Source organism: Macaca mulatta, chromosome 1, assembly GCF_049350105.2.
Source record: "Macaca mulatta isolate MMU2019108-1 chromosome 1, T2T-MMU8v2.0, whole genome shotgun sequence".
NCBI lineage: Eukaryota > Metazoa > Chordata > Mammalia > Primates > Cercopithecidae > Macaca > Macaca mulatta.
Window position 1 is genome coordinate 156,407,479 of NC_133406.1, and position 18,752 is coordinate 156,426,230.

At 34.9% G+C, this 18,752-nt stretch overlaps 1 protein-coding gene, 2 long non-coding RNA genes and 1 pseudogene across 5 annotated transcripts in view; 2 read left to right on the forward strand and 2 right to left on the reverse strand.

Annotated features, from left to right (window-relative positions):
* LOC144338454 (uncharacterized) overlaps nt 1–18,752 on the reverse strand; it is a 445,122-nt gene that overhangs the window by 86,830 nt on the left and 339,540 nt on the right. The window lies entirely within an intron of this gene.
* The window catches only part of PRKACB (protein kinase cAMP-activated catalytic subunit beta), a 165,517-nt gene that overhangs the window by 82,012 nt on the left and 64,753 nt on the right, over nt 1–18,752 (reverse strand). For 2 of the 3 annotated variants that reach the window (XM_077990281.1, XM_015143694.3), the window contains exon 1: nt 6,010–6,281. In XM_077990281.1, the coding sequence (XP_077846407.1) occupies nt 6,010–6,196 (187 nt within the window). In that variant the 5' untranslated portion in view covers nt 6,197–6,281. 3 annotated transcript variants of the gene reach the window in all.
* LOC144338453 (uncharacterized) overlaps nt 1–18,752 on the forward strand; it is a 59,541-nt gene that overhangs the window by 28,498 nt on the left and 12,291 nt on the right. The gene's annotated exons all lie outside the window — the stretch shown is intronic.
* On the forward strand, nt 14,503–16,107 carry LOC709816 (hemicentin-1 pseudogene; annotated as a pseudogene).

Here is an 18,752-nt window from a genome sequence, read left to right on the forward strand (position 1 = left end):
CTCCCATTAGGCCCCGCCTCCATTACTGGGGATCACATTTCAACATGAGATTTGGAGGGGACAAACACATAATGTTCTTACCATGACCCTGGTAGTTGTAACAGAAGGAAGTATAATGGGCCATTATATTTTTAATTTTTTAAAATATCAATACATTGTTTTTGAGAATAAATTTTACAATGTTAAATGTGTTTTCATTTTTTTATTTTATTTTATTTTATTTTATTTTATTTTATTTTATTTTATTTTATTTTATTTTTGAGATGGAGTCTCACTCCATCACCCAGGCTGGAGTGCAGTGGTGCGATCTTGCCCCACTGCAACCTCTGCTTCCTGGGTTCTAGTGATTCTCCTGCCTCAGTCTCCTAAGTAGCTGGGATTACAGGTGTGCACCACCACCCCTGGCTAATTTTTGCATTTTTAGTAGAGACAGGGTTTCACCATGTTGGCCAAGCTGTTGCTGATCTCCTGACATCAAATGATCTGCCCACCTCAGCCTCCCAAAATGCTGGGATTACAGGCATGAGCCACCACATCCGGCCTTAAATTTGTTTTTAAAAATATCATTAAAGATAGTAGCTATATAATTTTTTCACATATTCTCAAGTGCTATAATCTATGAATTATAATTACTATAGTAATCTATAATTACTATACTAATTAAATAAAAAGGATATGTAGGTTTATCTGGAATTGGATTAATTTAATGCAAAAGCCTTAAAATGGTCATAACTTCTTCAAATTAATCCTATAAAATATAAAAATAATCTTAAATATGTACAAAGATTTAGTTATACAGATGTTTATCATGGCATTTTTTAATGTAATCGCAAAACATTAAAAAGAGCCTAGATGGCTAATGATTGGTTAAATAAATTATGGTATAAACTTACGATTTAATATAAAATAGTATTGTAGAACAACTCTTTGTAAAGAAAAATGAAAAATGTTACTAAACACTATGTATTGAAAGAGCCAAAGTTTGGAGCTGGGCTGGGTGCAGTGGCTCAGGCCTGTATTCCCAGCACTTTGGGAGGCCAAGGCAGGCAGATCACTTGAGCTCAGGAGTTCAAGATCAGCCTGGGCAATATGGTGAAACCCCATCTCTACCAAATATACAAAAAGTTAGCCAGGTATGGTGGCATGTGCCTGTAGTCCCAGCTACTGGAGAGACTGAGGTGGGAGGATCGCTTGAGCCTGGAGGCAGAGGCTGCAGTGAGTCGAGATCCCACCATTGCACTCCAGCCTGGGTGACACAGTAAGACTCTGTTTAAAAAAAAAAAAAAAAAATTGGAGCTGGTAGAAATTTGTGTGTCTATACACAAAATAGAGTATATATACAAAAATGGTAACAGTCATTATTACTTTTGGCAGAATTGTTTATTTTATTTTATTTTTTTTACCTTTTTCTTTGTTTTTTTCCTATGGTTTCAAAATTTTCTCCAGTGAAAATATACATTTGGAAATCATATTAAAATGTTATTAGGGAAAAAGTGCTTCTCACACCTTAATGCGCATATAAATCAGCCGGAAATCTTTTTAAAATGCTGATTCTGACTAAGTAGGTCTATAGGTGGGACCTCGGATTCTTCCTCCTAACAAGCTACCAGGAGATGCTAATAAATGCTGGACAGGGACCACACTTTGAGTAGCAAGCTCTCTTCTAACTCTGTCATGTGGCTATTTTTGCAAAGCACAGGCAAGTAAAAGCTTCTCGTTATGTTAGTACAGTTGATATAGTACTTGCATTGCTATATGGCCCATGGAATCATTTCCCGATTTCAACATCATTTAATATTCCAACTACTTTAGTTTTACTATAAAGTCTGCTTGTTATTTAAATTTTTATTAAAAATCATGATAAAAATACACAGGTAACACTGAAAATTGGTATTTACTAGAGCCAGGTCAGCACTTCACTGCTTTTGGTTAATGGCCACAGGCTTTTAAAATAAATTGCAAAGATCACAATAGAACAAATTAGTAAGAAGCTCATTTGTGTAATACTGCAGTGATGTTTAATGTTAATTTAACAAATAACTCAAGATTTATTGAAAATTATGCTAGTAATACTGAAATAAACTGACAAGTTATTTGCCTTCAAGGAGTTAAAAATCAAATATAAGAGATAGATACATAAGGATTAATAGGAATACATTTTAAATACTATAAATAAACTACAAAAAAGTTAAGTATAAGATGATATAAGAACATAAGGAAGAGTATAGACTCTAATAAGGATGAAGGAGAGATGAATAGGATGCATTGGTGGTTTTGTTACAGAGATGATACCTGAGAGGACGCCTAAAGTATGGGCAAATCTCATCACTGGTAGACGTGAAGAAAGAGAATTCCAGACAGAAGCAGCATCTTGAACAAGCACAGTTGCAAAAGGAATCCATTATCTGACTATTCATTGCCATGTTGACTGTCATGTTAAAAGCGTTAGTTCTAAGTAAATGCCCAGCAAAAACGGAAGATGTACAGTAGTATACACATTTCCCTGTAGTAAAGTAAGTTAACTTATCCTGTATCATGCTAGTTAAAATCTTTAGGCTCTTTTAACAAATGTTGCATTATATTATTTTCCGCTTTAAAAAACTGCATTGGCTGCCCACTAATATCGTGTAGTACAACATTCTGGATGTCTAATAGAAAACTTTTAAAGATTAAATCCAGAAACTAATTTTCTAGACTATATCTTACTAAACCTTTTAAGTAAGTTCTAAATGTTCATATTTTCACATATTTGTGTGTTATTTTCTTAAAATAACCTTCTTCTCTAGGTCTCAAAATTCTATTAATTCTTTAATATTTTTGAAGGCCCCCATTTTCTCTTTAGTAACTTTTTTCTTACACTTAGCTTCCACAGTAAGCTTAGACATTTTAAAGCAACTATTTCATTATGCCTTGAATATTATATTATGTTTGCTTTTCCTACTCTTCTTTATGAGGGTAAGAACTAGATCTTATTCTTCCTAGAATCTTGCTTACTTACTATGATATAGTAAATACTCATAAGAGTTTTACCAAATGAGTAGAAATTGACTATTATCAAGAAGCTTATGGAATAGTTTCAAGTGGAAAAAGCTGATAAAAAGACAAGGTGGAAAGTCTTTTAGCTGAGAAGTTAAAATGATACAGATTCAATGGGCTAACAAATAGGAGGTAAACTGAGAGATTGTATAAAATTTGCAAAGGTAAAACTGACTAAAGTGGTCTACTGTAATCACTTTATAATTTTGCTTGAGGACATCCATAATCAAAATTGCTCATGTGTTTAATATCATATTTAAATCTAAGATTTACTCATATGGATTTGTATTTACAAGAGAAATAGCCTGTCAATTCACATAGGAAAAGAGAAAGAAAAAGTATTTGATGGTATTGACCTATTTGTTTCTTATAATACTGCAGTTAGACCTTCATTAAGCCAGCATTGTATAACTCTACACATTTATGATCAAAGGAAGATTAGAAAGCTAACCATAATAAATTTGTTAGAAAGACAACTTAATGCATGTCAATGCTTTCATTCATTCTGAGTTGGAACAAAAAGCAGAATTCTTCCATGCTTTTCTTTGAACTTCATGTATTTATATGTGCATGCAATTAGCTCTTATATATTTATTTAATCAAACAGGAATTTCTGTTACTTAGTTTAATAGCAAAAGCTGAAACACCTGGAGACCACTATGTGACTTTTGTTCTGTGTTTCTTCCTATATATAATGTCACTGGACAAGAAAGAAACTTGGATTAAAGCTTGTTGCATTTCATGTCTCCTAAACTGGTAACTGATCTTTATACAATGGTTTATGAATTTTTTTGTAAATTGATGTAGTTTCTATGCTTAGTTTACTTCATTATAAAAACACTTTAGGAACAAACATATTCAGTGTTTATCATCAGGAGATATTACATTCCCTTGTCAAACAAGTCATGCAAGTAAACTGCTTTAAGTAGCTTTGAAGAATGTGGTTCATATGTAACTTTGTACAGTCAGAACTCCTTCTATAACTCATTCATCAAATAAATAAAAATTGTGTTTTCACCACCAAAATAAACCTTGGAATTCTGAAATGATCGGATTCCTCTATTTCAGCTCTATCAGTGTTTTCTCCTCTACAACACATTTCATAATAGGAAATTATAGCTTTATGCTACCATACTCATCCTTACATATAAAATTATTATCTCTATTATGGTATTTGGGGATATAAAAAGGAAAGTCAAGTAGAGGAATACTTAATTAATGAACATTCAGTTACTCTTTAAACTGAATCATGCATATTACTTGCAGCACTACGTGGTTTCTTATATCATGCATATTATTTGCAGCACTACGTGGTTTGTTCCTAATTTTATTTGTGTACAATGATCCTATTTGTTTTGACTTCACACAAAAAAACAAAAAAACAGAAGTTTATCCAATAGAAATCATGGCTCATGATACTATTTTTCATTACTAGATTTTAAAATATGTTTTAGAAAGCATCACAGGCCCCATACATTTAAAAAGTGGTGAAAGTCTAGTTCAAACATAACTTTTAATTATTAAAAACCCCTAACATTCATTTATTTGAGACACTTTTACTAAACACCCAGTATATGAGGAGCAGGTATTAATGAAACTGAAATTAATTAAATTCTGTCTTCATTCCTCATTTAACTTTAAATTAAAAGATATTTGAAATACATAAAAATAATTTCCAAAAGGATTTAGGAGACTGCAATTTAAAAGAATAGGGAAAGGACAACAATTAACAAGCTTTTGTTACATGGTAAAGTTTAATAATATACCACTATTTCAATATTCAACAGTTCATTAACTTGAAGATATATATTCATATTCCTCATCTATCAACTTGCTATACAGTAAAGACTATAAATAACCCAAAACCTTTTAAGTGGAAAAAAGGCAGAAATATATGTTTCCTCAATCTCCCAAAAATAGTTTGAAGAATGTAAAAAAATTTCTGATTCAGTAAAAAATTAATTCAAATAAGCTTCTATAACACTGTCAAGGTGCTGTATAAACCTAGGAGTAAATTCTGTAAGCCATTCTCGATTTTGCTGTTGTTGTTAAACTGAGTTTTCTTCCTTAACTGCTACCAAATACATAAACAGAAAGAGTCAAACCCTAGTGCTATTTGATGATCAAACAAACACACAAAAGAGGGCAAAAGTTTCAAGGGTAATTCTATTGTTCCTCTAATTGGAGTCACAGAAATACCTTGAGGAGGGTCCAAGGTGAGATGTAGAATGGTGGCACTAGTATTGTTTATATGTGCAATTTATCTTTTAGAGTGTATGGCACCAAAAATGGTTCCACAGCACCATTTTAGCAAAGTTGTAAGTCCAAACATTTTAACATGCCTAGAAAGAATGTGATTCATGCATAACCAAGTTTTCCCTGCATTTGAGTCATATGTATAAATAGCATAAAATGTAATTATAAAGTTTTTGATATCCATAAATGTTATAAGTGTAAGAATTTAGATAGAATAATTATGGTTTTATTTTAGAAATTCCTGTTTGTAAAACTGAAATAACTTTCACACATGCATTTAAAAATAAAAACACGGCAAACACAATAGAAATGTAATTATAAATTCAAGAGTCTTGTTGCCCCTTTCAAAGTTTAAAGCTTATAAATACAAGACATTTTAAGAAGTAAACAGATGGTTGTTTCTAAAACTTGTTTCATTTTAATGTAAGAACAACAAAAAAAAGTACATTAGAAATGATGTAAGAATTTTACAGAAAACTTTGTCACTGATACTGAACTTAAATAGTCAAAAATAAAACCACATAATGATGAAAGCTGAATGATTCAGCTCAACTTTTAATCAAGTTTTTATGGAACTCTTTCAACTTCTTCTTGCAAAATGTCCTTGTGAAAATCAGAAAACGACAAACAAAAGAGGGTTCTTTACATTTGATTGTAAAACTCCAATTACCATTTTAGTTGCTAGTTATAATGTATTATTTAAAAAACAAAACTTACTTGATCTGTCCCATAAGGCAGTATGTTCAGAGAAATGAAGGCTGTCATTTTCCAGAGCTGTTTTCTGATCATGTGCAGTACCTTTAGAGTGTCTATGAAATAACCGGCTAGCAAAACCTTCCAATTTCTGAAGAGCTGTAGTTGTACCTGTATACTGGTTACAAGGTGGTTCTCTATAAGCTGCCATTCATGTGCACTTTACTTAATGTAACTGCAAATGTTTCCAGAAGGAGCTCACAACTTCTTACACAGAAGCTAAGAGCTATGCATGTGTCAAACTTCCTGTTTGCAGGGTATTCAAACCACTACTGCTGTTCTGTTTCCTGTTAATATAAAACAGCACATTACTGAGCTTTTCTTAGCAACACTTTTCAGCTAGAGATGAGGATTTTAAAAACTTGCAATATCTGCCTAAAGGCTTTATGTTTGGTGTTTTAATATTAATATATAGGCTAATGAGAACATTAAATATAAAGCTTTATAAATATAGTAGGCTGAACATTTTTTAAATAAAAGAAAACTAGTTAAACATGTATGACAAGTCTATGCAAACAATTGAAGGCCAAGCCGTCCTCCAAATACAACATGCTAAAGACAGGTTGTATTTTTTCTAGGAAATCAACTAATATACAGATTTTATGAATCCTTATAAGCAGCTAACTTTTCATTAAAAAAACTAGTATGATACGGGTATGACAAAACTCTTGCAAAACAAATTTATCACACATATAAATAAAACAATCTGAAATAGCACTTTAAAAAAATGGAATGTTTCTAATTCATTGATTTAGGCCTAATACATACAGGAACTACAGACACTTAGTATGTCAGTACTGGTTATCAAACTTATAATCTGATGACATATGTCTATTACCAGGGGTGTATTTTAAAACATTCTAAAATTTGAAAAGAAAGAACAAAATACAAGATTTAAATTATATAAAATCCACCATAGCAAGAAATTTCAATTGAGATAAAAAAGTTTCTTCTAGTTGGCTGAGACATGTTAATTTTAAAATCTTACCACTGAAGACTACTACTTACCTAAACCCCTGATTTAGTGATCTCACTTAGAAACATCTATTTTTTTTTAACGGAGTTTCATTCTGTCCCCCAGATTGGAGTGCAGTGGTGCGACCTCCGCTCACTGCGACCTCCGCTCCTGGGTTCAAGCAATTCTCACCCCTCAGCCACCCGAGTAGCTGGGATTATAGGTGCGCGCCACCATGCCCAGCTAATTTTTGTGTTTTCAGTAGAGATGGGGTTTCTCCATGTTGGCCAGCCTTGGCCTCTCAAAGTGCTGTGATTACAAGCATGAGCCACCTGGCCTGGCCAAAACATCTCTTTTGATTAAAATTAAATAAAATTTGCCTTGTCGATTTTCAGGAAAGAAAGTAACCTGTGGCATTTAACAAAAAATTTGAGTACTTGTTTTTTGACCCTAAAGGATAAGAAATTTCTGTGGTTCTCTTTGGAAGCAGAGGGGAGGGGAGGGAAGGGAAGGAAAGAAAAGAAATAAAAAGATCAAAACAATCTATCTAAAAAATTTTTACTTCAGATTTACTGCCAACTGTTTGACAAACATAAAAAATAGAAACAATAGTGACAAGTAAAATAAATAGGCACAATAATGTAATCAAATTAGGACTACATACAAGGCCAATAAGAAAACACTGACTAATGAATTTTGCCATGTAACAGCTCCTTTGTGTATACTTTGTTTTGTGTAATGGAATTTATACCAATCTAAACAAGTATGTAACAGTATCTATAAGATAAACTTCAATTTGTAGCTTTATGTATAAATATTATGTGTGAATAACAGTTAACAAAACACTGACCAATGAATTTTGCCATGTAATAGCTCATTTGTGTATACTTAGTTTAGTGTAATAAAATTTATATCAATCTAAACAAATATGCAATAGCATCTCTATGACAAACTTCTTAAATTTGTAGCTTTATGTATAAATATTATGTATGCATAACAATAATTTGTTTCTTAACATCTGGTAGTGCCTTACACAAAACAGACACTGATTAAATGTCTGTAGTCTTCAATAAATATCTACAGAGCATGGACTGATTCTGTAAGGGAAGAAGTGGATAAAATTACTGAATTCCCTTGATTTGCTCTACTGAAGGAAATTCTAATCATCTTCAAGGCTCAGTTCAAATGTCACCTCTTCAGTGAAGTCTGCCACATACTTCCTAGGAAAATAAACTTTGCTGCTTTGTTTTCACTGATCTCATAACATTATGTTAAAAGGTACTGTTTATGAATTTATATGACTCTAAATTGTGAGTTACTTAAATTCATAAATGCATGTATTACATACTCAATAAACATACGTTAAAAGAAAAAAGTATTCACTCATTTTTAACAATTTAAAGGTCTAAGTAGAATCACTGAATACTTGAAAATGTTTGAATTTTATTTTATGATGGAACCATATTTATAGATATTCCAACAAGCACCAAGTTGCTCATATATAGAGACAACAGTAGTAGAACTGTTATCATTGAACTTCTCCTTTTTTCTCTACACTGTTACTAAATTTTATTCATTCTTTGAATTACATTTTTACTCAGTGCCAATGTAGACTTCTTAAAATAACTTGTTTTCCCTGCTTCCAATCACCCTCTTTAATCATTCACCTCTCTGACATATTAACCTCCCCCAAATATTACATTCATGGTATTCCATTGCCAAATACACAAACTAATCCTAACATTTCAGCTCAACCATATTCATTTTTAACACATATCTAGCCAGATTTTTTATTTATATTCAATGTTGCTCAAGTACAGAAATTGCAGATTCCTAACTAGAACACTAAGATCACTTTATTTAAAACAATGCATAAGTTTTAAAACAAAATTACTAAAGCAAAAAGAGTAAACTTCACTAGATGAGTATCTTGAAAACACTATATTTTAAATCTGCACTGTTTTAAAAATAAAATTGTTTCAATTTGTTATGAAGTCCTTCCAGAAAATAGAATATTTAATGTTTAAAGCAGTGTTTCTATATACGGTAATGTGACCAGGAAGCTACTGCTATGGAAGTGCTTCGGATATTTGATTTTTGACTTAAAAAAAAAAAAAGAAGAACTCTACTGGCATCTACTGCTAGAAAGAAACAACTGCAGTTTTAACTAAAACTATGAATTCCTTCATAACTGAAATTAATTTTAAGAAGTATATTGCTTGTTATTTTTCCTGGTGGTGTTTCCACAACTTTAACTTGCACTAAATATCTCACCATGCACACAGAATTTACCAGAATAGCTTATCTTGCAGTTAAATAAGATTTTAAAACTAGAGAGTAATCAACTTCATGAGGTTGATTTTATTCCTCATTCATTCTGCATTAATTTTTAAAATTATAGAAAATTTCAGAGTTGAACCGGCTTCAACTGCCATAAAATGCCACAAAATACTGGTTTCTTCTATTTAATAATAGTGATGACACATTTACCAAGCACTTCACAACATATAAAGTGATTTGCTCTGTAAAACCATTGTGAAATTATTGTAAGGCACATGAGATCCTTACAAATAAAGTAAGCAGCACAGGTATTATTATCCTTATTTTAAGATACAAAAAATAAACTTATAAACGTTAAGTGACTTGCCCAAAGTCACCTAGGTCTTCAGACTCCTAGATCAGGGTTCCTTGTACTGCAAGACACTGATTACCACAAGAAGTAAACACTTTTTTAAAATGCAGTTATTTTCCAAATAAGGTTGAAGAAGTGGGGCTGAAAGAATAGTGGTGGGTAAGATTGGTTCTTGGATATATTGCCCCAGGTCTGAACATCTGCTATGAGAAGGTTTTCATTAAGATGGTCACCTATAGTCATTCAATTTCATTGTCCATGTTTCTTACAATCATCTTGGAGCCAAGCAGAACTATGTACTTTAGAGTTTAAAGGTTAAATAAAAGAAAAACATGAAAACATATTTAGTATGTAAATGATGTATTTGCTCCATGTAGAGGACAAGTGACATGACTATAACTCCTGCTATTCAAATAAAGGTTTCAGGGTAATAGTGTTGCTTTTTCCAGAATGTTATATATAAGTGGATTTATAGACTATGTAACCTTTTCAGATTGGCTTCTTTCATTTAGTATAGAAGTTTATAGAAATTATGGCAATTGTGATTTATCTATGTTGTGTATCTTAATAGTTCACTCATTTATATGGCTGAATTCTACTGTATGGAATTACCACAATTTATATATCCATTTACTCTTGAATTGCATTTGCACCTTTGTCAAAAATCAATTGACCATATTTGTGTGGGTCTATTGCTGGACTCTCTATTCTCTTTCACTGGTCTATATATGTGTCAATTCTTTCACCAATACTACACTGTCTTGATTACCATAGCTTTCTAGTAAGTCCGAAATCTGATAGTGTAAATCTTCTATTTTTTTTTTCTTTTTGTCTTGAGACTGAGTCTCACTCTGTCGCCCAGGCTGGAGTGCAGTGGTGTGATCTCGGCTCACTGCAACCTCCGCCTCCTGGGTTCACACCATTCTCCTGCCTCAGCCTCCTGAGCAGCTGGGACTACTACGGCGCCTGCCACTACGCCCAACTAATTTTTTGTATTTTTAGTAGAGACAAGGTTTCACCGTGTTAGCCAGGATGGTCTCGATCTCCTGACCTCATGATCCGCCCGCCTCGGCCTCCCAAAGTGTTGGGATTACAGGCGTGAGCCACAGTGCCAGGCCCTTTTTCCTTTTTTTCTAAGTTGTTTTGGCTATTACTGTTTCTTCACCTTTCCATATAAATTTTAAAATCAGTTTACCTATGTCTACAAATATAATCTTGCTGGGAATTTATGTGGATTCTGTTTATTGGAAGAAATGACATCTTAACTATATTGAGTTTTTCAATCCATAATCATAGCATGTCTCTTCATTTACTTGGGTCTTCTGATTTCTTTAATCAGTGTTTTATAGTTTTCAACATACAGATCTTGCACATAATTTTGTTAGATTTATACCTAAGTATTTTAAAAATTGGAGCTACTGTAAACAGTTCTTTAAAAATGTTTTGAGGTAAACAAAGCACCAGGAAGCTCAAACGGGGTGGAGCCCACTGCAGCTCAAAGAGGCCTGCCTACCTCTGTAGACTCCACCTCTGGGGGCAGGGCATAGCCAAACAAAAGGCAGCTGAAACCTCTGCAGATTTAAATGTCCCTGTCTGACAGCTTTAGACAGATCAACGTGACAGAAAGTTAACAAGGATATCCAGGAATTGAACTCATCTCTGCACCAAGCGGACCTAACAGACATCTACAGAACTCTCCACCCCAACTCAACAGAATATACATTCTTCTCAGCACCACATCGCACTTATTCCAAAACTGACGACATAACTGGAAGTAAAACACTCTTCAGCAAATGTACAAGAACAGAAATTATAACAAACTGTCTCTCAGACCACAGGGCAATCAAACTAGAACTCAGGACTAAGAAACTCAATCAAAACTGCTCAACTACATGGAAACAGAACAACCTGCTCCTGAATGACTACTGGGTACCTAATGAAATGAAGGCAGAAGTAAAGATGTTATTTGAAACCAATGAGAACAAAGATACAACATACCAGAATCTCTGGGACACATTTAAAGCAATGTGTAGAGGGAAATTTATAGCACTAAATGCCCACAAGAAAAAGCAGGAAAGATCTAAAATTGACACCCTAACATCACAATTAAAAGAACTAGAGAAGCAAAAGCAAACACATTCAAAAGCTAGCAGAAGGCAAGAAATAACTAAGATCAGAGGAGAACTGAAGAAGATACAGACATAAAAAACCCTTCAAAAAAATCAGTGAATCCAGGAGCTGATTTTTTGAAAAGATCAACAAAATTGACAGACCACTAGCAAGACTAATAAAGAAGAAAAGAGAGAAGAATCAAATAGATGCAATAAAAAATGATAAAGGGGATATCACCACCAACCCCACGGAAATACAAACTACCACTAGAGAATACTATAAACACCTCTATGCAAATAAACTAGAAAACCTAGAAGAAATGGATAATTTTCTGGACACTTACACTCTCTCAAGACTAAACCAGGAAGAAGTTGAATCCCTGAATAGACCAATAACAGGCTCTGAAATTGAGGCAATAATTAATAGCCTACCAACCAAAAAAGAATTCACAGCCAAATTCTACCTGAGGTACAAGGAGGAGCTGGTATAATTCCTTCTGAAACTATTCCAATCAATAGAAAAAGAGGGAATCCTCTCTAACTCATTTTATGAGGCCAACATCACCCTGATACCAAAGCCTGGCAGAGACACAACAAAAAAGGAGAATTTTAGCCCAATATCCCTGATGAATATCGATGCAAAAATCCTCAGTAAAATACTGGCAAACCAAATCCAGTAGCACATCAAAAAGCTTATCCACCATGAACAAGTGGGCTTCATCCCTGGGATGCAAGGCTGGTTCAACACACGCAGATCAATAAACGTAATCCAGCACATAAACAACCAAAGACAAAAACCACACGATTATCTCAATAGATGCAGAAAAGGCCTTTGACAAAATTCAACAGCCCTTCATGCTAAAAACTCTCAATTAAATTCGGTATTGATGGGATGTATCTCAAAATAATAAGAGCTATTTATGACAAACCCACAGTCAATATCATACTGAATGGGCAAAAACTGGAAGCATTCCCTTTGAAAACTGGCACAAGACAGGGACGCCCTCTATCACCACTCCTATTCAACACAGTGTTGGAAGTTCTGGCCAGGGCAATCAAGTGGGAGAAAGAAATAAAGGGTATTCAATTAGGAAAAGAGTAAGTCAAATTGTCCCTGTTTGCAGATGACATGATTGTATATTTAGAAAACCCCATCGTCTCAGCCCAGAATCTCCTTAAGCTGATAAGCAACTTCAGCAAAGTCTTGGGATACAAAATCAGTGTGCAAAAATCACAAGCATTCGTATACACCAATAACAGACAAAGAGAGAGCCAAATCATGAGTGAACTCCCATTCACAATTGCTTCAAAGAGAATAAAATACCTAGGAATCCTACTTACAAGGGATGTGAAGGATGTCTTCAAGGAGAACTACAAACCAGTGCTAAACAAAATAAGAGGACACAAACAAATGGAAAAACATTCCATGCTCATAGATTGGAAGAATCAATATCATGAAAATGGCCATACTGCCCAAGGTAATTTATAGATTCAATGCCATCCCCATTAAGCTACCAATGCCTTTCTTCACAGAATTGGAAAAAAACTACTTTAAAGTTCATATGGAACCAAAAAAGAGCCTGCATTGCGAAGACAATCCTAAGCCAAAAGAACAAAGCTGGAGGCATCACACTACCAGACTTCAAACTATACTACAAGAGTACAGTAATCAAAACAGCATGGTACTGGTACCAAAACAGAGATATAGACCAATGGAACAGAACAGAGTCTTCAGAAATAATACCACACATCTACAACCATCTGATCTTTGACAAATCTGACAAAAATGAGAAATGGGGAAAGGATTCCCTATTTAAATATGGTGATGGGAAAACTGGCTAGCCATATGTAGAAAGCTGAAACTGGATCCCTTCCTTACACCTTATACAAAAATTAACTTAAGATGGATTAAACACTTAAATGTTAGACATAAAATCATAAAATCCCTAGAAGAAAACCTAGACAATATCATTCAGGACATAGGCATGGGCAAGGACTTCATGTCTAAAACACCAAAAGCAATGGAAACAAAAGCCAAAATTGACAAATGGGATCTCATTAAACTAAAGAGCTTCTGCACAGCAAAAGAAACTACCATCAGAGTGAATAGGCAACCTACAGAATGGGAGAAAATTTTTGCAATCTACTCATCTGACAAAGGGCTAATATCCAGAATCTACAAAGAACTCAAACATATTTACAAGAAAAAAACAAACAACCCCATCAAAAAGTGGGCAAAGGATATGAACAGGCACTTCTCAAAAGAAGACATTTATGCAGCCAATAGACACATGAAAAAATGCTCATCATCACTGGTCATCAGAGAAATGCCAATCAAAACCACAATGAGATACCATCTCACACCAGTTAGAATGGCAATCATTAAAAAGCCAGGAAACAACAGGTGCTGGAGAGGATGTGGAGAAATAGGAACACTTTTACACTGTTGGTGGGACTGTAAACTAGTTTGACCATTGTGGAAGACAGTGTGGCGATTCCTCAAGGATCTAGAACTAGAAATACCATTTGACCCAGCCATCCCATTACTGGGTATATACCCAAAGGATTATAAATCATGCTGCTATAAAGACACATGCACACGTATGTTTATTGCAGCACTATTCACAATAGCAAAGACTTGGAACCAACCCAAATTTCCATCAGTGATAGACTGGATTAAGAAAATGTGGCACATATACACCATGGAATACTATGCAGCCATAAAAAAGGCTGAGTTCATGTCCTTTGTAGGGACATGGATGAAGCTGGAAACCATCATTCTGAGCAAACTATCACAAGGACAGAAAACAAAACACCTCATGTTCTCACTCATGGATTACACAGAGGACTACATTCAAACAGGTCCTGGACAGCTATATGCCTACTCAACCCGGCTGTTCACCATTGATTGCATCAGCATCCCATACACATGGAACCACACCGTTTTCTATGATCAGGCACGGGGAAAAATGCCTTTCTTGGGTGAAACACTTCATGCATCCTCTGTGGAATCTGACTATAACCAGTTAGAAGAGACACTGGGTTTTAAAATTCATGCTTCAATATCCAAAGGAGATCGCAGTAATCAGTGCCCCTCTGGGTTTACCTTAGACTCAGTTGGACCTTTTTGTGCTGATGAGGATGAATGTGCAGCAGGGAATCCCTGCTCCCATACTTGCCTCAATGCCATGGGGACCTACTACTGCCCCTGCCCTAAAGGCCCCACCATGGCTGTAGATGGAAGAACTTGTCAAGATACTGATGAGTGTGCTTTGGGTAGGCACACCTGCCACGCTGGTCAGGACTGTGACAATATGATTGGATCCTATCGCTGCGTGTCCCATTGTGGAACTGGCTTTTGAAGAACCTCTGATGGGCTGAGTTGTCAAGATACTAATGAATGTCAAGAATCCAGCCCCTGTCACCAGCTCTGTTTCAATGCCATAGGAAGTTTCCACTGTGGATGTGAACCTGGGTATCAGCTCAAAGGCAGAAAATGCATAGACATGAACGAGTGCAGACAGAATGTATGCAGACCAGATCAACACTGTAAGAACACCCATGGTAGCTTTAAGTGCATTGATCTTTGTCCAAATGGAATGATCAAGGCAGAAAATGAAACCTGTCTTGATATTGATGAATGTAAAGATGGGACCCATCAGTGCAGATATAACCAGATATGTGAGAATACAAGAGGCAGCTATTGTTGTGTATGCCCAAGAGGTTATCGGTCTCAAGGAGTTGGAAGCCCCTGCATGGATACTGATAAATGTGAAAATACAGATGCCTGCCAGCATGAGTGTAAGAATACCTTTGGAAGTTATCAGTGCATCTGCCCACCTGGCTATTAACTCACACTCAGTGGAAAGACATGCCAAGATAACGATGAGTGCCTGGAGCAGAATGTACACTGTGGGCCCAATCGCATGTGCTTCAACATGAGAGGAAGTTACCAGTGCATCAGTACACCCTGTCCACCCAACTACCAACATGATCCTGTTTCAGGGTTCTGCCTCAAGAACTGTCCACCCAATGATTTGGAATGTGCCTTGAGTCCATATGCTTTGGAATACAAACTCATCTCCCTCCCATGTGGAATAGCCACCAATCAAGTTTTAATCCGGCTGGTTGCATACACGCAGGATGGAGTGATGCATCCCAGGACAACTTTTCTCATGGTATGAGGAACAGACTGTCCCTTTTGCCTTGAGGGATGAAAAGGAGTGGTGTATACAACACAACCACTATGAGAAGCAGAGACCTACCACATGAGGGTCTGAGCCTCATCCTACAGTGCCAATGGGACCACTGAGTATCAGACCACATTCATAGTTTATACAGCTGTGTCTGCCTATCCATACTAAGGAACTCTCCAAAGCCTATTCCACATATTTAAACCACATTAATCATGGCAATCAAGCACCCTTTCAGATTACCGTCTCTTGAACAGTTGCAATCTTGGCAACTTGAAAATGGTGCTACACTCTGTTTTGTGTGCCTTCCTTGGTACTTCTGAGGTGTTTTCATGATCCCACCATGGTCATATCTTGAAGTATGGTCTGGAAAAGTCCCTTATTATTTTATTTATTACATTGGAGCAGTTATTTCCCAAAGATTATTCTGAACATCTAACAGGACATATCAGGTTTTTAGTTGTGTAGTACCTAAGATCATTTTTCTGAAAACCAAACCAAACAACAAAAAACAAAAACAACTGATTCAAAGTCAAATAGAATTTTTGAGCATCTGACTATTTTCAGAATCATAAAATTAGTTACTAAGTATTTTGATCAAAGTTTATAAAATAACTTATGGAGATTTTTGTAAGTATTGATACATTTTAATAGGAGTTACCTATTTTCATTTTAAGGAGAAAAACACCACTCATTTTTAAAAATATAGTACAGCTACTAGAAGTCTTGTTTGATCAGTGATTTTGTGAGATCAGCTGAACTACTTATGATAAAAATTTTAAAAAATCGCTTTGCCCTCATGACAGTTGTTCATGGCATGGAACTTTAACATTTTAATATAAACTTTCATCCAGTTATATTCATAACTTTTACATTCCAGAATTTTTTTTTAATTTTCCCATCAATTAAAACAATTTTTAAAGATACCAGTGGGACGTTTGTTTTATTAAAAATCTCGTATGTTCAAATTAACATAAATGTTAAATGTCAATCCACTGTACATGGTGGTAATAGACTAAGAAATTGCCAAGATGGCCGGGCGCGGTGGCTCAAGCCTGTAATCCCAGCACTTTGGGAGGCCGAGGCGGGCGGATCACAAGGTCAGGAGATCGAGACCACAGTGAAACCCCGTCTCTACTAAAAATACAAAAAATTAGCCGGGCGCGGTGGCGGGCGCCTGTAGTCCCAGCTACTCAGGAGGCTGAGGCAGGAGAATGGCGGGAACCTGGGAGGCGGAGCTTGCAGTGAGCCGAGATCGCGCCACTGCACTCCAGCCTGGGCAACAGCGTGAGACTCCGTCTCAAAAAAAAAAAAAAAAAAAAAAGAAATTGCCAAGATGTATTCTATTTTTATGAAATGTATATATATTACCCTAGTGTACATTTTCTATACAATATCTTGATGGACTCTTTTACAAAATTATTTTATTAAAAAACAATATTACACTAAACAATGTTTTATTAGATTGGCGCACAAGTAATTGTGGTTTTCACCATTACTTTCAATGGCAAAAACCTCTATTACTTTTGTACCAACCTAATATATTGTGCATTGCTACTATATATTATTTTTATATATTACTTTTGCTAAACTCAGTTTTAGGAGACTTTCTTTTTGTAGATTTCTTGGCATTTTCTATGTAGGCAGTCATGTCATCTTTCAACAGAAACTATTTATTTCTAATCTGTATGCCTTTTATTTATTTGTCTTGTCTTATTGCGTTGGTCAAGAATTACAGTGCAGTGTTGAACAAGAGTGGTAAGAGTGAACATCCTTGCCTTATTCCAAGTCTTAGGAAGAAAGCATTCAGTTTTTCATCATTAACTACTACAATGTTAGCTGTAGACACTGTTGTGTAGATGCCCCTTATTGAGATTTTTCTTTTTATTCCTGGGTTAGCGGAGAGTTATCTTAGAAGGATGCTGAATTTTACTTAATGCGTTTTCAGCATTTGTTGATAAAACCATGTGGTTTTACCTTTTTAGTCTACTAATGTGGTGGGTTGCACAGATTAATTTTCAAATATTGAACCAACCTTGAATTATCAGAATGAACACCTTTTGGTCTTGGTGTAATATTCCTTGTATATACTGCTGGATTCAACTTACTAATATTTTATTGAGGATTTTTCTGTTTGTGTTCATAAAGATATATTGTTTGGTAGTTTTATTTTCATGTGCCATCTTTGCATGATTTTGGTAGCAGGTTAAGATTGGCTTCATAAAATAAGTTGAGAAGTATCCTGTCTTATATTTTTCCAGAAGAAACTGTGAGAATTGGTATTTCTTCCTTAAATGTTTTGTAGTTTTCCCAGAACTATCTGGGACAGTGTTTTTCTTTCTTTTTTATTTTTTTTTTGAAGATTACAAATACTAATACAATGTCTTCAATAGACATAGTATTATTGAGTTATCAATTTCATCTCGAACGAATATTGGTAGTTTGTGTCTTTCAAGAAATAGTCTATTTCAACTTTCAAGAAATGGTCATTTCAAATGGTCAATTTCAAGAAATGGTCTAAGTTGTCAACTTTGTGTGAATAAAGTTGTTTCTAATATCCCCTTAGTACTCTTTTAATGCCTGTGGCATTTATACAACATTACATTATTTATTTTGTTGGTCAAATTATTCCACTTTGACCATGGGAATTTCCATCAATTTTCTCCTATGTCCCTTTGATATGCCTCCATCATTGTGTATGTGTGCATGCATACATACATGTGTATGTGTGTGAGCACTTCCTTACTTTCTAGCACTACAAGATGCCCCATGCTCACTTTGTGTATTTCCTGCCCCAGCCCTAGAATCAGGCATTT